Consider the following 21,007-nt stretch of genomic DNA (forward strand, 5'->3'; position numbering starts at 1 on the left):
GCAGGGGGGGCGGCCAGAAACGGGGTCAGGCACCCACATCCCCAATAAAGTTAGTCCCTGGCTAAACGCAGAGGTAGTTCCTGGATGCGTGCACATAAACTCAGGTGCCCATGCTCCCACGTCCCCTTCCCTTGTCGTCACGGGTCCTCTCGAACCTCGGCCAGGAGCGCAGGGTCCTGGGCCCCCCGACTCTCTCGGCAGCAGGGCGGAGATGGAGGGCCCCAGAGGTCCAGGAAGAGGGAGAAAGGGAGAAATTCGAGAAACAAGACACTCGGGGAGAACCAGACAAACCGGGTCCGGGCAAGGCGGAGCCAGGTCTGGGGCCCCCGGAGTGAGGGGCGGGCTCTCAGCGGGAGGGGCGCTGCTGAGGCCTCGGCTGCGGGGGACCCGGGTAGAAGGGTGGGGAGCCGGAGACCCTGTGCTCACTCGGGCGCCACTTGGATGCGCCGGAGGGTTCCTTAGGACCCTCGACACCTCCGGGAGTCCAGCCCAGTGGGCAGAGCTCACTTTTGGCTCCGCCCCAGGCCTGATCCCCAAGATTCAGCGGGGTACCCCAAACCGAATAGCATAGGGGAGGTGGAGACTCTAAGATGGAGAACGAGAAGTGGGGTACGCGGGAAGGTGATCCGCAGTGACGGGCGTTCCTGGGGCTGGGTGGTCAGAGAGACAGCAGGCCCAGGCCCGCCTTAGACCACGCCCCCAAACACCGCCCACCCATGGACCCGCCCAACACTGCTCCCGCCTACCGGACCCGCCCCTCCTGCCCGCAGCCCCCACCCCCCGCCCGGCTCCTCAACACAAACTTTCCGTCCCGCTCGCTCCCTCCTCCGCGCCCAGCACCTCCCGCTCCGGCCGGGCTCATTCCGTACATTCCGGCCATCCCCCTGCCCACGACCCCCCTTCCCGGCCCCCCTCACTACTCCCTTGGGCCCAGCGGAGCGGCCCGGCGGAGCGCCCCCCGGAGCTCGGAGCAGGTAAGCCCGGGGGACGCAACTCGGAGGCCTCGCGCGCAGAGGTGACTGCTCGGGTGGCTTCTGGATGGCGGGGACCCGGGACACTCTAGGGGCTCTGAGTTATTGTCCAGTCTGAGCCCGAGCCCAGGACTTGGGTGCCGGGAAGTTTGGAGGGAAGGGGGGAGACGCTCTCCGGGAAGCCCCGCCCACCCCCCACCTCTCCCCCCCCCCCCTTCCCGCGACCCGAAGGCTGGGAAGAGTGTCCCGGGTGCCCGGGCCTGGCCCCGCCGTGTGCCGGGGTGTGCGCCCGGAGCCGCGGGCTTGGAGTGCCTGCCGCGGGGACTCGTATCCGGGGTGCCCTTTGGACTCCGAGAGCTGGCGGGCCCGGGCTCCACGCAGGCCTTGGCCAGGGCGCGTCGGTGTGCGCGCTACTCGCCGCTGCACTGGGACTCGGCCGGGCTTCGGGAAGCCACACTGTGAGCCCGGAGCGAGTGCGCACCCAAGGGTGGTGGTGGGACGCCTGTCCCGTCCCCTCCAATTCTGCCCGCGTCGGGGCGAGGGCTTCAGAGTCCCAGCTTTGAGCTCCCGGAGCCTTGCTCGGGTCGCGGCTGGATTTGGGGCCTTCCCCTCACTTCTCCCGAGAGCTTGTTAAGGCAATTGAGGGCGGCCGGTCTTCCTTTCCCACTCGAGTTCTCGCCGTTGTCTGTCACGCCTTTATTCCTGCCTGGGAAAGGAGACCCGACTGCTGGTGTGGCTCTGTTTTCTAGCCCCACAGGCCCTGGGGCACTGTCACTGAAGCCCCTCCTCACCACCCCCATCCCTAATAGGGGCCCCCCGATTGAGGGCTTAGATTCTAAACAGCAAGGGGAACAGGGCCTGGGGCCGAGCTTCTCAGGGCCTGTGTCCCTCTGTATCTCGAGCTATCCAGGTAGAGGCAGAACCAGATCAGGCCTGGACTTGCAGCCCAGCCCGGTGGATGGGGGTGGGGTCTGGACACAGCTTTGAGGGGCTGGTGTCCATGGTGGCTCCGTGTACTCGCGCTCCCGGAGATTCCGCCTCAGTGCTGGGGTCTGGGATACCCCAAACACACACACCCCGGCTTCGGGATGCTACCGCCTGGGCCCAGGAGGGAAAACAGGTAGAAGTTGGAAATATAGGGAGACTATGGCTCTGCCCTTTCTAGTTCCCCCCTCCCCCCATCTCCTTGGGAGACTCCCTTCCCCACACCTCTTCGGAGCGGCTGGTCTTCCCTTCCCGCTCACGTCTTCCACATTGTTTTTCGTGGGTTTCACTCCTTCGTGGGAAGGATGGGGGGGTTGTCTACTCACTCCGTGGGCAAAGAATGGGTACAGGACCAGAAACCCCCTCCTCAGGGAGGGGCTGGAAGCCAGGCCTTCCCCACCCCCCAGGGAGGGGACTGTAATTAATGCTAATTAGCACTTTGGGGCTGGGGTTTGTGGAACAGAATGGTCAGTGGCTGGCAGGAAAGCTTTGACTGTGTGTCCACACATAGATGAGTAGTGTGTCTATCCAAAGCACCCAGTCACTGAATTTTCACACCCTAACCCGTTATGCTGGTGGGAGAAAGAAATACACTTGAAGAGACGGCTCCCTCCGTGGAGGTCCGCAGAAAGGTCTCTGGGTCACCAGCTGTGTTGGTGACTCTTTAGAGTGCTCAGAGGTTTGTCCTGGTGGCTGCTGCTGCCTTCAGGCTCCTCCCATTGTGGATGCTGGACTTGGAGGGGTCTGGAGAGGTGAGTGGGTAGCCCCAGATGGTGCAAGGAGGCATGGGGGTGGGGGCAGAGTCTGGGAGGGGTGAGAGGGGACCTGAAGCAAGTGTGATGGGACAGGGAGACTGTGGAGTTGTGGGTGCGTGCCCTTGTAAGTGGGGTTCCGAGGTCATTGGATGGTCCTAGAGCCTTTCAGGGTGCCTAAGGCTCTATGTAGGAGCCTCTGTTGGAACAGAAGCCATCGCCAGTCCTGTCCTCAGTGGATACAAGGAGCGGAGGGTTGGAGGGTGGGGTGAAAGGACTCCCGGCCTGCAGAGTGGCAGAGGGAACCAGGGACTGTGAGGGCCTGACTGCCACAGTGTTCTAACACTCCTAGGAGGTCCCTGTGGGTTGCAGGAGTTGTGGCAGCCCTAGGGTCCCCAGCCCGAGCCTGTCTGGTTAAAGCTGGCGGTCAGCAGTTCACTGTCCTCCCTGCGCTCACTGCTTGCTCCAGACCCTCTAGGGGGGAAGAGAGGGCTAAGGTCAGAGAATGGGGATCCAGATCCCCAAAGCCCCTGGGGTTTCCTAGAGTGTTGATTGTTTCCTGGACTCCCTGCCAGGCCTGAAAGGACAGGAAGTGATAGGGGGGAAATGAGAGAGCAGCTGTGTGTGACTGGGTCTGAGCTTAGGGGATGAGTGTGGGACACACTGTGCAGTGGGAAGGGGCCCAGCCTTTATAACCACATGTGAGAAAAGCCGTCTATGGTGATGTGTGCGCAGGAGCCACTGTGACGCTCTCCAGCGGCGTGGTCATGAGAGAAGCTGAGAACTTGGGCGGGTGAGATGGCTCAGACGGTAGAAGTGTTTGTCTTCAACTGCAGACTTGAGTTCAGTGTCCAGGACCCGCATGGTGCAAAGAGAGAGCCTGTGAGAATCTGTGTGTGTGTGTGTGTGTGTGTGTGTGTGTGTGTGTGTGTGTGTGTGAGAGAGAGAGAGAGAGAGAGAGAGAGAGAGAGAGAGAGAGAGAGAGAGAATGACATTCTTTTTGAGGGGTTTTGGTTTGGTTTTGTTTTTGATTTTTTTCAAGACAGGGTTTCTCTGTGTAGCCTTGGCTGTCCTGGAACTCGCTCTGTAGACCAGGCTGGCCTCGAACTCACAGAGATCCGCCTGCCTCTGCCTCCCTAGTGCTGGGATTAAAGGCGTGTGCCACCACCGCCTGGCTTCGAATGATATTCTGTTGCTGGGTAACACACTGGGGTGGTTGTGAAAAAGATTTATGTGTCTGTGGGCACGCCGGCTGTGTGAGGGCTGTGTGTGATGCTATGTTCTATATGAAGGGGATTCCATGTAACCTGTCAGGCCATGGTGTGGCCACTTCTCTTGTCAGTTGTGAAATGATGTGTGAGGTGGCTTTGGGTTTGTCTGTGTGACTGTTCATGACACTGCACGGGAGCACGATGACAGGATCCTCTGCCACCGATGTGTATGAGGGTGCAGTGTGGAGCTGAGCACAGTATATACACCCTATATGTATGAGATGGCCTGGGAGAGCCAGCCAGAGCCTGTGGCTCCCTGTGTGAGAAACTGGGGTGTGACTGAGAGCGACTCCGTGGGTGGTCACTGTCTCGGCTTGTGTGGGTGACATCCTCAGGGCTATGCCACACAGGGTGTGGGGGCCTGTGACCCCAATGCATGTGACATCTACCTGGAAGACCTTGAAAAAGATACTGTCAAGCTGGGTGTGACCAGGTTCTAGCACAACCAGAGATACTTTGTCTCAAAAATCAAAGTAGAAACCTTAAGAGAGAAGCTATAGAAGCCAGGACCACCTGGGCTGCAAAGTGAGCGCAGCCGGATCCCATGAGGGATTTTTTTTTTCTCACTTGAAGTTCTCGACACATGGGAGGCTGAGGTGTTAGGATAGTAAGTTCAAGGCCAGCTAGAGCTACAAAGTGAGACTTTATATCAGAACCCAGTAAGGAAAAAAAAAAGTAGTTAAAATGATACATTTGTATCATAAATATACAAAACCCTAACCTGAATCTTTCCTCCTCTCTGTAAACCCCAACACTTGGGAGGACCACAAGTTCCAGTATAGCCTGCGTTCCTGCAGTGAAGACCCTCTTTATAAGAAAGGGTGGCGGGCTCAGTGAGATGGCTCGGCAGGGAAGGGTGCTTGTTGCCAAGCCTAAGGACCAGAGTTCAATTCTCAGCACCTATGTGCTGGAAGGAGGGACTTGTCTCCCACCAGTTTGTCCCCTGACCTCCACACAGTGGCCTCTCCGTGGTCATACCCACACACATGAGTAAATGATAAAACTGTGAATATATATCTATACATTTTTTTTTAAACGGGGGGGGGGGGCTAGCTGGGCGTGGTGGAGCGCGCCTTTAATCCCAACACTCGGGAGGCAGAGGCAAGTGGATGGCTGTGAGTTCGAGGCCAGCCTGGTCTACAAAGCGAGTCTAGGACAGCCAGCCCTGTTACCACAGAGAAACCCTGTCTGGAAAAAACAAAACCAAAATAAAAAAAACCCAACACCACCACCAAACCAGGAGGCTACAGCGTACTTCAGCTGTGCCTCCATTGAGAGGATTTGCAGGGACACTGACTCAGAAGGCTTTGCTTACTGCTGGGAGTCCAGTGGGTGACCTGGGTGGGGTAGATAGGGACTTTGTGAGAGCCCAGTTTCCCAGGTTATCCCTCCGTCTGTTCCCACTGTGTCTCTGAGGTTCCCTCAACACATAGACCCTGGAGACGGCTTGGGATTCATCCTGGGGCTGGTCAGTTCAGTCTGGAGGAGCCCAGGCCGGCGGAGGGGCCGGGGCGTGGGGGGGGGATGTCTCTGAGGAGGGGTCTGTTTCCAGCCGGGGCTCCTAGAGGTTGGGGAGAGGGGTGGGGACCATGGTTCTCAAATTGGAAGCACATTAGTGTGCGGGAGAGGGGAGGCCCCGCCCCCACCAGTGGGCCTGTAAATTACTCCCTCCTGTGGAGAAAGGGAGAGGGTCCTCCCTCCCCAGCCTGGCAGGGTGTGGCTACTTGGCTAGTCCCTCCCGGGTCCTTAGACTGGAGGTGGGGAAGGCATAGAGCGTCCCTCCCCCTTCCCCCTTCCCCCTGGCCCATTCTGGTCCCAACCAGAACTTGGCCACTTGAAGGGTGGGAGCCTCTGGCAGCTGGAGAACAGCTGGCTGCGGTGGGGGTGGGGTAGAGGAAAGCAAGGCTAGGGGGGTGGGGAGGCCCCGCGGGGTGGAGCGCAGGAGGGCCCACTGATATGCCCTCATTGGGGTTATTGTTCCAGGAAGCACTTGGGGGACCCAGGTCTCTGGAGGCCAGGTAGCTGCTGGCCGCAGGGCCAGCACCCCTCAGCTTCTGCACCCCTGGGAAACAGCAAAGTGCCACCTGACAACGCTTGCCGTCTCTGCTGTGCGCCCACCAGGGCACCAGCTCCCCCCGGGAGCCTTCGCCCAAGCTTGGCTTAACCTCCTTCAGAGGGACCCCCTGGGGTGGTGGTCTGGAGAGGCCAGGGCCTTCGCAGCCGCCCAATTCCTGCCTCCACTGAGAGCTGTCTGGCCAGTTCTGCCCGAAGAACTGGCCCCGGGGCTGGGAGTGGGCAGCCAAGGCTCTTATCTCCTCGGGCCTTCTGGTCCCCTTCCTCATCACTGGCCAGAGGCACCTTCTGACTCCTCAGGCTGAAGGGTATGGCGAACGGGAGGAGGCAGGTGTGACTGGCCTGCCGGCTAAGGGAGAGACCACGGGGGGGGGGGGGGAAACTCTGGCTTGAGGGAGAGGGTCTGTGGGGGGAGGAGCTGAGCCAGGCCCACCCCGCCTCTCCCCCCTCCCTTCTCTCTCTCCGCGTTCTGTCCCTTGCTCAGCACTAGCTCACAGCCCCTTACTTCCTCCTGCGGTGTCCCTATGGGTCCCACCTCCTTAGCTGGGTGTCCTGAGCCCATCCCTGTGTCTTTGCTGGGTGTGGGTGGGTTACCCTCCCTCCTCCCACCCTAGATGGGGGTCCCTGCCTGGGGAGCGGGCTGTCTGGCACCTGCGCTCTCTGTTCCCTCCCAAGTTCACTCTTGTCTGACTCCTGCTGGGTGACTCCTGGGACCCTGTGGTCCTTTCCTCTGGGCACATTTACTCCCTGGCCCTCTGTTCTTCTCAGAACACGGCCTACAGGTGGAGGTTGTCTCTGGGGGGCGTTCATGGCTCTCACCCACCTGCCCCAGTAAGGCAGCCCCTGGGGGACTTGGGGGTGAGCACCCACACTCTGGCTGTGTCGTCATTTACCCACCATAATAACCCTGGAAGGGCAGCTGTGATCACCTCTGTAGCCTCCCACTCCTCCTGAGGGATGTCTCTTTGGAATGGCCCCAGCATTGCACGTATGTGCTGCTGTGTGAGGCTGTTTTAGGGGTGCCATTTATGCCACTTGTGTGGGCCCAGGAGCCATGTAGGGTATGTATTTTAGGGTCCCTACTTTTTGACACCCCCCATGCCCTTTCCCCTCCCCAGCTATCCGAGATCCCAGCCAGGGGCTGCCCCATCCCCCAGTCTGTCCCAGCTCCCCGCGCTGCTCTGTTCGCCATATTTGGCCACATGCTCCCTCAGGAGGCGGGGCAGGACTGACATCACCCAGGAGGGGGGGCACGGCCTGGATGAGGGGGAGCAGCCAGAGACTTGGGGGAGGCCAGAAAGTTTCCTCAGAAGTCAGGCTGCCAGTCCGCGACCCCCCCCCCCCCCCCCCCGCCATGCACTGAGTCTGGCTGTACCATCGGAGGCTGTGGGCCTTCAGGCTGGTCTGACTGCTCTGTTCACCGTCAGATCATACCTGGGGAGGCTAACTGCTCCCCCATTGCCCCCCTCCCCCAGCTAGCACAGTACCATGCCCAGGTTCTTCTGATCTTGAGGTGAAGGAGAGGCTCCAACAGAAGTGACTGACTCTTGCTGCCCACTGGCTACAGAGAACCAGAGAGAGATACTCTTGGGTGTCGCAGAAGCCACCAGAATGGCTGGTCTTGTGTAGTGGTGTGGGGCCTTTAAAATTGTTACAGCCGCTGGAGCAGAGGGGGCATAGTGGCCTAGACCTCCTTTTCCTATCCAGGCGGTGGGTTTCACTGCTTTTTCTTGCCTACGTGAGCAGCGGGGGGCCTCTCTTCTCCCCTTGAACCCTGGCCCCCATCTCTGCCACCAGCCAGTTACTCTGTTCGAAACCCAGTTCTGTCAGTTACTTGCCGTGTGTCCCTTGAGGAAGTTGTTTAACTTCTCTGTTCCTTGGCTTTTCTCATGCACAAAGTAGGATTAATAATAGTACCCCAGCACACCTTTAATCCCAGCACTTGAGAGGCAGAGGCAGGTGGATCTCTGTGAGTTCAAGGCCAGCCTGGTCTATAAAGCGAGTCCAGGACAGGCAGGGCTACACAGAGAAACCCTGTCTCAAAAAACCAAAAACCAAAACCAACCAACCAACCAAACAAAAATAAAATAAAATATAATAATAATAATAATAGTAATAATAATAATAATAATAAATACTAATACCCCAAAGGATTACTATGAAAATTGGGTGAGTCATTGTACAAAATCCCCAAACTGTGCCTGGCATATGGCAGGTTCCACTGCTAGAAATATTAAGTCTAAACCTGATGTCTAGAACTATGTGCAGGTGCATCTATATGCCTGATATTCCGCCTGGGAGGCCGAGGCAGGTGGGATGGCCAGCTACTGTCTCTAATATAAGATACATAAAATGAACTCCGAGCTTAACATTAGTTCAGGCAGCATTCTTCTGTTTTGGTTTTTGAGGCAGCCCCTCTGTACGCTTGTTTGCCCAGAGCAAAGTTCATCAAGAGCCCCCAGAATTCTGGCTTCAGATTCTGGTATTGTGGGGTTGCTGGAGGTGTGAGATGCGTCGGGGCTGTTTGTGGGGCACAGAAAGGGTACCCCTCCATTCACAGCTATGTAGGCCAGGCCAGGGCTGCTGTGGGGTGGAGGAGGCATGAGAACAGGAAGTAGATGGAGACTGGACAGGCAGAGCCGGGCTGCTGGCTGCACCTCTTGCTGGCCTGAGCGTGGCCACTCCCAGGGCAGCGCCTGGCCCATGCTGAGGTCCTCTGTGCAGAAGGTGAGAGAGCAGTCTCCTGTCACAGCAGGGCTGCCCTGAAAGCCCTGGCTGGAGCTCTTCAGAGCTCCCCGGGCAGCCGAGGCCTCTGCACTCTTGCTATGAGTAAACACCCTCCATGTCTGCCTGTGTAGAGGCTGACCAGATAGGTATGCATGTGCCCTGTGGGGGCAGCCCTCACGTAACCCAGGCTGGGCTCAGTTTGCTGGGAATGCCCTTGAACTTCTGCCGTGAACCCCAGGCATCTCAGAAGGTTTTTGTTTGTTTGTTTGGTTGGTTGGTTGGTTTTTCGAGACAGGGTTTCTCTGTGTAGCCTTGGTCATCCTGGACTTGCTTTGTAGACCAGGCTGGCCTGGAACTCACAGCGATCTGCCTGCCTCTGCCTCCCGAGTGCTGGGATTAAAGGCGTGCGCCACCATGCCCGGTTTTTGCATCTCAGAAGGTTTTTAAGCTGTGTTTGAGTCAGGGTCTTCCAGTGCAGTCCAGACTGAACGTTGAACTTTGCAGCCCTCCTGGCTTGGCCTCCCAAGTGTGCAGCACCTGTTGATTGCACTATGGTAGTCTGAGATCAAGGAGATTTCTCCTCCGTTACTTTTTGTTTCTTATTTTGTTTATTTGGTGTTTTGAGACAGGGTTTCTCTGTGTAACAGCTCTAGCTGTCCTGGAACTCACTCTGTAGACCAGGCTAGCCTTGAACTCACAGAAATCTGTCTGCCTCTGCCTTCCAAGTGCTGGGATTACAAGCATGCACCACCACCTTCCGGAGGTTTTGTTTTTGCTTTGTAATTTAAAAAAATTTTTTTACTTAATTTTAACTTATGTGTGAGGGTGTCAGATCTTAGAGTTACAGACAGTTGTCAGCTGCCGTGTGGGTACTGGGAATTGAACCCGGGTCCTTTGGAAGAGCAGGCAGTGCTCTTAACCACTGAGCCATCTCTCCAGCCCCGTTTTTGTAATTTTTTGAGACAGGGCTTCTCTGCAGCCCTGGCTGTCCTTGGACTCACTTTGTAGATGAGGCTGGCTTTGAGTTCACGGTGCTCCACCTGCCTCTGCCTCCCAGAGTGCTGGGATTACAAGCATACGCCACTGCCCCCAGCTTTTAATTTATTCTTATTTCATGTGCACTGGTGTTTTGCCTGCATGTCTGTGTGACGGGTGTCAGATCCCCTGTAACTGGACTTAGAGACAGTCATGAGGGGCCATGTGAGTGCTGGGAGTTGAACCCTTGTCCTCTGAAAGAGCAGACAGTGCTTTTTAACTGTTGAACCATCTCTCCAGGTCCGTTTTTACCTTTTTCATTACAATGTGTGCGTGTGCGTGTGTGTCTGTGCCTGTGTGTGGCAGTCAGGGACAGCTTGCAGGGGTCGGCTCTCTCCGCCCTCGGTGTGGCTCCTACACACTCATCAGGCAGATGCTCTTACTAGCTGACCCATCTTGTCGCCCCCTCTCTTTTGTGGGGGACAAGAAAGGTAAAGGTGTCATTGTACTTCAGGCTGGCCCGCCCAGAACCCCAGAAGTCCTGTGTGGTAGGGGAGGCTGAACTCCTCCTGATCCTCCTGCCTCAGCCATCCAGCACTGGGATCACAGGAGTGCGTCACCACAGCCAGCACCAGTATTATTATTTTTTGGTGTTTCCAGCCTGGCTTTTAAAATAAATTTTGTTAATTTTTGGTTTGGGTTTTGTTTGTTTCTGGGACAGGGTTTTTCTGTGTAGCCTTGGCTGTTCTGGGCTTGCTGTAGATCTGGCTGGCCTTGAACTCATAGCTAGCCGCTTGCCTCTGCCTCCAGAGTGCTGGGATTACAGGTGTCCACCACCACACCTGGCCTCCAGCCTTGTTTTTTTAACCCTTGTAATGCAAGCAGATCTTTTTAGTCTTAAAACAGGTTTGTTTTTTATTTTTGTGTATGTGTGGTATGCAGTTACCTGATAGGGCCAGAGGTTGGTAGCTGTTGGACATGGGTGTTGGGAATAGAACTGGGGCCCTCTGCTTTTTTGGGGAAGATTTGTTTTATGCATGAATGCTCTGTCTGCATGGGCACCTGCAGGCCAGAAGAGGCATCAGACCCCAGTGTAGATGGTTGTGAGCCACCATGTGGTTGCTGGGAATTGAACTCAGGACCTCTGGAAGGGCAGACAGTGCTCTTAACCTGTGAGCCATCTCTCCAGCCGGGGACCCTCGACTCTTAACCATCTTCACCAGTTCTCCCTTCCTGGAGATGGTTTTGACTTTTTATTGAACCCCTGCACAGAGAGGGACACTAACCCATCCAGGTCACACAGCTCTAAACAGGCTTAACCTCAGCTCCATCCAGCCTGGATCAGCGGTCCCTGGTGTGGGGAGCACTGAGTGTGGCCCCCGGGATGGGGAAAGCGTGCCGTAACCCTTGGCATCTGCTTGCCTAGGCACAGGCTATCCAGGGGGCTCAGGCCCAGAGCCCAGAGCAACCAGCACAATAGCGGCCAACAGCTGGACCAACAACAGCAGTCCCGGGGAGGCCCGGGAAGATGGGTCCGAAGGCCTGGACAAGGGGTTGGACAACGATGCCGAGGGAGTGTGGAGCCCGGACATCGAACAGAGCTTCCAGGAGGCCCTGGCCATCTACCCGCCCTGCGGCCGGCGCAAGATCATCCTGTCAGATGAGGGAAAGATGTACGGTGAGTGTGGCTGGCAGGGGTGGGCGGGGCCCCACCCGCTGGCCCCGCCCCCTGCTCTTCTGTCCCCTGCCAGACCGGTTGGTTGGGGGAACCCTGGCCGCCTGCCCGGCGGGCGAGTCTGGGCGCGCTCTGGCTGCGTGTGTCTGGGGCCTCCTCCAGCTGCACCTCGCAAACAGGCCTGCCGCAGCCCACACGCACCCCGCCTCTCCCTAGCCCTGCCGGCTGGAGGTTTCGGGGTGACTCAGGGGGTCTGGAAAACTGGGTCAGTCCAGGGAAATGCCAGCCCCACTGGCTGGACAGGCCAGTCCTTAATGCCTGAACCCCACTCTTGAGACAGAAGGATGTTCTAGGGGTGCTTCCACTGGGTGAGGCCGCCTGCCCACGTTGCACCCTCAACAATGGCAGGGCAGGACTATTTTTAGACAAGGGGATGGCGGGGCAGGGAGGAGCAGTGGGGCTCTGTTCTGTCATCGCGGAGGAATTTGGGGAATGTGGCAGTTCTGGGGAGGCCAAGAGGTTGGGGGGCTGAGCACACACCCTGGATGCTGACATACACCCTGTGGTATGTCTAGACAGCACCCATCTTGCACAGCCTACTCCCCAAGAGGGTCTCTGGTGCTGATTAGAGATGATTGGGCAATGCCATATGGGTGAGGGACACACCTTGACTCAAGCTGTCAGAGATAAGCGGCATATCAGAGATCTCCTGTCTTCCTTCACCAGAGAATGGACAGGGCTTGTCCAGGGTCCCCCATGACCAGGGTGAAGCCAGACAAAACTGCTCACAGATAGGGGACACGTGGGCTGAGACCCGCACCCCACCCCACCCCCACCCCAGCAAGGCTGGCAGAGAGTGATGGCCACGTTGACTAGGAAACCTGTCAAGGTGTTGCTTTTTCTGTAGGCCTTGCCCTCCCCCAAGTCCTGAGGGTTGGGGTGTCCAGCCCCCCAGTTCTGCCCTGGTCCTCACTGGCTTCTGCCCTCTGTCTCTCTTCCTCTGACTAGGTCGAAATGAGCTGATTGCCCGCTACATCAAGTTGAGGACTGGAAAGACCAGGACGAGAAAGCAGGTAGGGAGATGGCCCTGACCCCTGCCGCCCCATCCATGCGTGTCTTGGGTTTAGTCCAGAGTGCCTGCTAGACAGTCAGGAAGGTGGACATTTGCCTAGTGGAATGGAATAGCGAAACAGCTAGTGCTGGCCTGCTGGAGGGTAGCCTGGAGGAAGGATGCCAGGAACTGCCTGTGGCAGGTGTGGGAGTCAAGTTTCAGATCAGGCATGGTAGCAATCCCTCCGCTGCACTTGTGTTAGCCCACACCATGAAGCTGCCAGGTGACGTGGTAGTTGACATCATATAGCCTACCTGTGACTTAGGTTCCCGTTGCTGTGGTAAAGACCCTGACCAATGGTGGCGCACGCCTTTGATCCCAGCACTCGGGAGGCAGAGGCAAGGGGATCGCTGTGAGTTCGAGGCCAGCCTGGTCTACAAAGTGAGTCCAGGACAGCCAAGGCTACACAGAGAAACCCTGTCTCGAAAAACCAAAAAAAAAAAAAAAAAAAACAAAACAAAAAAAAAGACCCTGACCAAAACCAGCTTGGGAAGGCAAGGCTCTGTTTCACCTTACACTTCCAGAAAACAGCCCACCACCCAGGGAAGTCAGGGCAGGAACCCGGAGGCAGGAGCTGAAGTACAGGAGGGGTGGGTGCTTCCTGCGGCCTTTGCCTGCTGGTTTCCCTGGGGGGCAGAACCGTCCAGAAAGGGCTGGTCCATCCCACATCAATCAAGAAAATGCATCACAGGCTTGTCCATGGGCCAGGCTGATGGGGGTGTTTTTTTTCTCAAGTGAGGTTCCCTCTTCCTAAATGACTCTTAGCTTGTGTCAAGTTGACATCAAACTGGGAAAGGAGGGGTTACTGCCTCCTGTTGTGTCACTGAGCCAGGAGAAGATGGAGTCTGCATTGGTCCCGGAGACCTAGCCTACTGGAGCAGGAGAAAGGGAGTGGGGAATCAGAGTGGAGGCGGCTGTGGGGGACGGAGCCACCCACCCCCCAGAAGCTGCCAGGGCACTGGGTCTGGGAAGCCAACCAGGAGGTAGAAGCCCAGACTGCATTCACTGTGCTGGGGTTGGAGGGGGTGTGTGACAGCCTTCCTTCTGGGTGACCAGGCAGAGGGGAACAAGTTGGAGGAGTTGGATCTGGGGGCGGGGCAAGGAAATGGGTGGACTCAATGCCCCGCCCAGCCCTTCCAGGGCTCGGGATTCAATCTCCAGTCCTCTTCCCCAGAGCGCTGGCGCCACTTGCCCTAAGGGGAGGCTCCCTGCCCAGAGTGGGCATTTAGTGATGCTAGCCCTTGGCGGCCCAGGGAGTCCCTATGGCAAACTCTTGTGACAGTCCTCGGAACTTCAGGCGGTGGTGGCTCACGCCTTTAATCCCAGCACTCGGGAGGCAGAGGCAGTCAGGGATCACTGAGTTCGAGGCTAGCCTGGTGTATAAAGTGAGTCCAGGACAGCCAAGGCTACACAGAGGAAACCTGTATCGAAAGACAAAAGAACCCCAAACTCCGTCATAGAGTGGCACATGGCTGTAATCCCAATGCTTGAGTGTGAGGCTCCAGAGCAAGGCCCCCGTCTCAATCCCGACCACCAGACAATGCGGTCTGATGTTCCAATAATCTGTTCTACCCGGGGCGAAGTTTGTTTCCCAGTCTTGGCTCCTTGGCAACTGTAAATTGATACGTGACCACCTAAAGCAGTAAGCACAGCTGCTGCCACCACTGCCACACGCATAGTCTCGGGAACCTTCTGGTCAGCCCTGGGATGGGGCAGAGGGTCTTTAGGTTCAGACTCTGAATCAAACCCATGCTGTCCAAAGCTTGGGCACATATCCTGGCTCATTCTGACTCCTCATTGCACCTACTCCTGGCTAGGCTCTCCGCATAGGGCGAGCCAGCCATCTGGGGACTGGCGCCCATATCTCCATCACTTGTAGCAGTGGGACACCCTCCCCCCCGCCCATTGAACTATGTAGCCCAGGCTGGCTCCCCTCTACCTCCTAAGTGCTAGGGATCGAAGGTGTGTCCCATCGCGCCTGGAACAATGCCTTCATACTGTTGGGAGTGAGCCCCTGTGACTTGCAGCTGTTTGAGCTGGCCTTGGGGAGGTGGTCCCCAGTGCCAAGGTGCTGAAGCAATCATGGGAGAAGAGCGTGGAGACAAAGCCAGTGGTCCCCAGAGTCATGCAGCCTGGGTTTGAACACTAGCTCTGCCTCTGGCTGTGGGACCCTGGATATATAGCTGAGGCTTCTGGGCTTTGATGGGGTCATCTGTAAGTCAGAGGTCAGTGTTTGGCGACTGTCAGCATTGTCACAGCATCAGGTGGGACTCCAGGGGCCCAGCTAGGGGGGGTGTTACTGGGTTCTGTGGGCATTAACCTCATGGTTTCATTCAGAGCAAGAACAGCTCCTCTATGGGAATAAGACCCTCTCAGTGGTTAAGAGCACTGGCTGCTCTCGCAGAGGACTCAGGTTCGATTCCCAGCACCCACACGGCATCTCATAACTGTTTGTAACTGCAGTCCTGAGGGAATCAAGGCAAAACACCAATGTAAATAAAAATAATTAAATCTAGGGCCGGGCGTGGTGGCGCACGCCTTTAATCCCAGCACTCGGGAGGCAGAGGCAGGCGGATCGCTGTGAGTTCGAGGCCAGCCTGGTCTACAAAGTGAGTCCAGGATAGCCAAGGCTACACAGAGAGACCCTATCTCAAAATAAATAAATAAATAAATCTTAAAAAAAAAAAAAAAAAAAAGCCGGGCGTGGTGGCGCACGCCTTTAATCCCAGCACTCGGGAGGCAGAGGCAGGCGAATCGCTGTGAGTTCGAGGCCAGCCTGGTCTACAAAGTGAGTCCAGGATGGCCAAGGCTACACAGAGAGACCCTGTCTCGAAAAACCAAAAAAAAAAAAAAAAGCAGCCAGGGGTGGTGGCCGAGGTAGGTGGATCTTTGTGAGTTCAAGGCCAGCCTGGTCTACAAGCGAGTCCAGGGGAGCCAAGACTACACAGAGAAACCTTGTCTCGAAAAGCCAAGAAATAAACAACAAAAACAAAACTTTCAAAGCAAGCCCCACAGCAACTTCCGTAGGGCAGCCTTGATGGCTTGTGAGTCCTGTACCCCATGGTGTCTTCCTGACCATGCCAGGGCTGTCACACAGGCTGGTCACTGTTGGCCTGGGTTTAGCTCAGCTTTGGTCTTTGGGTGTGCAAGGGGCAGGTTGCTGGGAAAGCAGCCTTCAAAGAAGATCCCCAGGCATGCCTGTCTGGTGCAGCAGCTGAGGGAGGAAGGCAGGCAAGGCCGGGTTGAGAGTCAGGGGAGACAGGCCAGTGGAGAGGCCTGTGATAGAAGCTGTGGCGCATGCTTTTAATCCCAGCACTGGGGAGTCAGAGGCAGATGGATCTCTGTGAGTTCCAGGCCAGCCTGGCCTATATAGTATGTTCCAGCCAAGGCTACATAGTGAGATCCCGTCTTTTTAAAAAAAAAAAAAAAGCTGGGCGTGGTGGCGCATGCCTTTAATCCCAGCACTCGGGAGGCAGAGGCAGGCAGATCGATGTGAGTTTGAGGCCGGCCTGGTCTACAAAGTGACTACAGGACAACCAAGGCTACACAGAGACCCCTTGTCTTGAAAAACAAACAAACAAACAAAAGAGTGGCTGTGGCTTCAGTAAGCAGCCCTGTCTTGCCTGTGTGGTATTCTCAGAGTTGAGGACTCCATGAGGGAAACGATGTAGCCTTTGGGGCAGGTGCATCCCTCGCCTGAGCATAGAGCTCACAGGCTGGGCCTCTGGTCCATCAACAACCTACACAACATGGCATGGTGGGCCTTGAGGCCAAGGAGAAACAGAACGGGCAGTCCCAACAGGTGTGTGCTCACTGAGACCTTGGCCCCCAGAGATGAGAGCTGGATGCTAGCTCCGCCTTGGCCGTCCTGGCTGTGTCTCCTCACCATCTGTATTTTTCTTTGTGGCGGGGCACGGGGCACCTCATAGGTGTCCAGCCACATACAGGTTCTAGCTCGGAAGAAGGTTCGGGAATACCAGGTTGGCATCAAGGTATGTCGGGTGCCTGGCAGGGCCTCTGGCCCTTCCCGGGCCTCCTCCGTGGTGCCTCGCCTGTTCTGCACGCTGTAGGCCTCTGCCTCAGTCGGCCCTCCAGCCCTCTATACCTTTCTGGCCTGAGCTCTGTTCTTGCCTCTCTCTTCTGTCCTTGGATCTTTCTTTCTCTGCAGGTCTCTAGTCACTTGCAGGTCCTAGCCAGGAGGAAATCTCGGGAGAGTCAGTCCAGGCTGAAGGTATGGGCCCCTGCCACTTGGCCCAGCACAGGGCTGAGGGACCGAGAGGGTCTGAGACACACAAGTGACAGCAGTTAAGTTCAAAAGCTCCTAGGTGCCCAATATGGTGGCACTTTAACCCCTGCACTCAGGCAGAAGCAGGCAGATTTGAGTTCCAGGACAGCCAGGGCTACAGAGTGAGACGCTTGTCTCAGGAACAGAACAAAAATAGGCGGTCAAGCTTCACAGGCCACAGGCCCGGGGACTGGACAAGCAGGTGGCCAACGGCTGAGGCCAGCTTCTGAGGACTGCTCAAGCCTGCCTCTCCTCTGTTCCCCTTGCTCTTTTTTCCTGACTGTTGCTTGCTAATGGCCTGGGGACTTGAGGGAAGCTATGAATGATGGGTATTGGCTGGCAGCTCAGTGAGGGAGGGATGACAGTTACTGGCTGAGAGCTTCAGTCTGGGGTTCTGGGTCTGCCCCCCATTTTTCCTGCCTCTAAGTCCCCAAAGCCTATGGCACAATTCTAGGAGGGATGGACAGACCCATGGTCCTTTTTTTTTTTTTTTTTTTACCTCCATCATCCACTCTTTGCCAGGGCACCCCCTGGGTGGCATGGGATAGGGAGGGAATCCAGCCGCCTTTTGGCTGCCCTGGGAACTAACAGCCAGAGCATGAGGTAGAAGTAGCGGGAGGTTGCAAAAATACATGTCCCCTCCCCCACAGAGCCCTCCCTGCATCTTCTAATCCTCTGTCCCTTTCTCCTTCACAGGCCATGAACCTGGTAAGTAACCGAGTACCCCTGGGGAGGGCTTGAGAGCACTTGGGTGACAGGGGCAGTGAGGTGGCACAGTGGTGAAGTGCTGCTCAACCAAGCCAAAGCCCCTGAAGTTGTGAACTGAGTTTGGTTTTGTAGAAAAGTCACGGGTGATTGTGAGTATCTGGGCAGAACATGCAGTTTGTCTTTGCAGACACTTAATGTCCCATGTAAAGGACTCGGGCACCCAGCATTTCAGTGTTATGAGGGAGATCCTGGACCAATCCCCACAAAGTTTGCAAGGGACCGCCGTGGCGGGAGGGGGACACAGAATAAAACAGTGTTTCACACTGTGGCCTGTGCCCAGAAAGGAGACTGGAGCCCAGAGAGGGTAGACACTACTGAACCCACACAGTAGAGCTGGAGCTAGGATTCCTACCTGAAGGGCCTGGCCGTGGCCTGATGTGACCACTATCCATCCCGCAGGACCAGGTCTCCAAGGACAAAGCTCTCCAGAGCATGGCGTCCATGTCATCTGCACAGATCGTCTCCGCCAGCGTCCTGCAGAACAAGTTCAGCCCACCCTCCCCTCTGCCCCAGGCTGTCTTCCCCACCTCCTCAAGGGTATGGGGGCGCTGGGCTTGGGGCTGGGGTGGGCTGGGATGTGGCAAGGGCTTCTGGGTACTGAGGCCCTAGCTTTGTTCACAGTTCTGGGGCAGCCCCTCTCTGCTAGGACAACAGCCTGGACCTTCTCAGGAGTAAGTATTGCCGGTGTCTTCCATGCGTCCACTCCCCTCTTCCCTTCCTGAACCCCATCTCTCTCGGACAGCCACACGGAAGATGATCTTTTGTGGAGGGGAGGGGAGCATAGCCATCAGCTGTGGGATGCAGCCAGGCGCCCTCAGAGTTGAGAACGCAGCTGGAGGGGGAGGGCCTGGGGCAGGTGAAAGGTACCCGCAGTGAGGACCTCTAACCTGCTTACTGTCTGCAGCATCAAGCCCTTTGTACAGCCTGCCTACCCCATCCAGCCTCCCCTGCCTCCAACACTCAACAGTAAGTGTCCCACCAGGCCCTCCAGTGCCTGGTGCCTCTGTTTTCTGCCCTTCCATTTGGGACCTACCTGTGTACTAGTACTGGGTTGGGTGGCAGCGGTAGGGCTTTGAGAAGTTTCTATTCTCTGAGGGGGGGTAGAGACACCAAAATCCTCCTGTAATTCCACCCTAGGGGGTTGCAGCTTTGCCTTCTGTGTAAACACACATTAGTAGTGGCACACAAAACCAACCATCCCGTGACTTCTAAAGGACCACCTCCTTGACGCGTAGGCTGTGCACTGCACACCACCACCCAGTGTGAGCCAAGGTGCAGCCTACGCGTGGGCAGATGAGCTAAGGCTTGTCCTTTTAGGTTATGAGTCCCTGGCCCCGCTGCCCCCAGCCACTGCCTCCACTGCCTCTGTGCCTGCGTGGCAGGACCGCACCATCGCCTCCTCCCGACTACGCCTCCTGGAGTATTCTGCCTTCATGGAGGTGCAACGGGACCCCGACACGGTAATGTGGGGGTGGTGGAGACACTGGCCTGGGATCCAGCCTTCAGCTTAGGGTCCTTCCTAGCCGTTGGGGGTCCTTGGGCCTGCGGGCTCAACCCCTGCAGGCTGACCCTGGTTCGGCCCTCCCCACAGTACAGCAAACACCTGTTTGTGCACATCGGCCAGACGAACCCTGCCTTCTCAGACCCGCCCCTGGAGGCGGTGGACGTACGCCAGATCTACGACAAGTTCCCCGAGAAGAAGGGGGGGCTGAAGGAACTCTACGAGAAGGGGCCCCCGAACGCCTTCTTCCTTGTCAAGTTCTGGGTGAGGCCTCCTCTTAACCCGAGCCGGGCAGCTCGCCCAGCTCCCTGCCCCCGCTCTCCCCCATGACCAGTGCGCCCCTGGGAGGGACCTGCAGGCCGCTGGGTAGGTGGGGGAGCGGGAGGCTTTAGCCTCCAGCCCCTGCAGCGCTTGGTGCCCTCCCACAGGCTGACCTCAACAGCACAGTTCAGGAAGGCCCGGGGGCCTTCTACGGGGTCAGCTCGCAGTACAGCTCGGCGGACAGCATGACCATCAGCGTCTCCACCAAGGTGTGCTCCTTCGGCAAGCAGGTGGTAGAGAAAGTGGAGGTGAGCAGAGGCCTGGGGGCGGGGGGTGGTGAGTGGCAGGCACAGGCGGGCCTGTGACACCCGGTGGCGTCCCCCACCCCACAGACAGAGTATGCCCGCCTGGAGAACGGCCGTTTCGTGTACCGCATCCACCGCTCACCCATGTGCGAATACATGATTAACTTCATCCACAAGCTCAAGCACCTGCCGGAGAAGTACATGATGAACAGCGTGTTGGAGAACTTCACCATCCTGCAGGTGCGAGGCCCGGCAGGGAGCAGGCCAGCCTGGAGAGGCCCAGCCCGCCCAGCCCCTGCTCGGCTGAGTCCCTGGGTCTCTTCCTCCCTGACCCCACAGGTCGTCACAAGTCGGGACTCCCAGGAGACTCTGCTTGTCATTGCTTTCGTCTTCGAAGTCTCCACCAGCGAGCATGGGGCACAGCACCATGTCTACAAGCTCGTCAGAGACTAGTGCGCCCCTGATGGGCATCTTCCACACACCTGCCTGCCTGGCCTCCCGGGTGTGGGTTGGGAGGCTCGCCCACCCGTGGGTTTCAGGCTGGGACCCAGGCTGCCTCCCTGGCCCCAGCACACGCTCCCTGCCACTGTCCCGCGCTTTACTGGAGAGAAGGCGGCTCCATGGTGGGGTGGCCTGCCCAGGCACTGACCCACAGATGACTAGGCTCCACCTGTGGGCTTAGTGCATGGTCGCTGGTCCCCTAGGGGAGTGCGATGGGCAGGTGGAGGCTGGAGAGGCAGCTTGCAAGGAGGCCCTGGTACAGGGTGTCAGGTTGGGAGCTGGGTTGAGAAGGGCCCACATTTCTTTGTGCCTTCTAGGGTACCAGCCTGTCCCTAGGCTTCGTGCACACCAAGTCTTTGCCAAGATGGAGGCCCACAGAAGTGGGCAGAGCTCGAACACAGGTCCAGCTATCTCCCTACAACAGGGCTACAGCAAAGGGGAGCTGCTGGGCCGCGGTGGTGCAGCTTGACAGGGCAGGCACCCCTCCAATGTCCTGACGGCAGGTGGCAAGGAACAGGAGGCTGGAACTTTTAGTCCTTGTCCCCCACCTCGCCTCCCCACACCCCAGGCATCCAGGCCCCTGAGGGTTAACTGGGCCTGTCCCCAGGTCACCTGGGTATTTATGAATTTCAAATGAAGTACTGTGCCCCTCCTCACACAGCCAGAGCTCCCTGAAGGCCTTCACTGTCTGCATACTGCTCAGGCCACCTCCAAACCCCACCTAGGTTTTGTAACATGTATTATATATATATTTTTTGTGTACTTTTAAAATCCAGCTGTGACGGGCTGTATCATAAACGGCTCAAGGCAGGGGCCCCTCAAGGTCTGGCTCCTGCTAAAAAAACAA

The 21,007-nt window shown here is 57.2% G+C and overlaps 1 protein-coding gene across 1 annotated transcript; it reads left to right on the forward strand.

Annotated features, from left to right (window-relative positions):
* Positions 1-590: 590 nt before the first annotated feature.
* On the forward strand, positions 591-20,123 carry Tead3 (TEA domain transcription factor 3). Its single transcript, XM_051152511.1, has 14 exons — positions 591-609; positions 771-974; positions 11,180-11,431; positions 12,437-12,501; positions 16,469-16,531; positions 17,521-17,532; positions 17,992-18,129; positions 18,214-18,263; positions 18,497-18,558; positions 18,910-19,052; positions 19,184-19,357; positions 19,522-19,662; positions 19,747-19,899; positions 19,999-20,123. Exons 1-14 carry the CDS (start codon positions 591-593, stop codon positions 20,110-20,112), a joined length of 1,590 nt encoding a protein of 529 aa, XP_051008468.1. The 3' UTR covers positions 20,113-20,123.
* The last annotated feature ends 884 nt before the right edge of the window (positions 20,124-21,007 follow it).

The sequence above is a fragment of the Acomys russatus genome, chromosome 11, assembly GCF_903995435.1.
Source record: "Acomys russatus chromosome 11, mAcoRus1.1, whole genome shotgun sequence".
Taxonomy (NCBI): domain Eukaryota; kingdom Metazoa; phylum Chordata; class Mammalia; order Rodentia; family Muridae; genus Acomys; species Acomys russatus.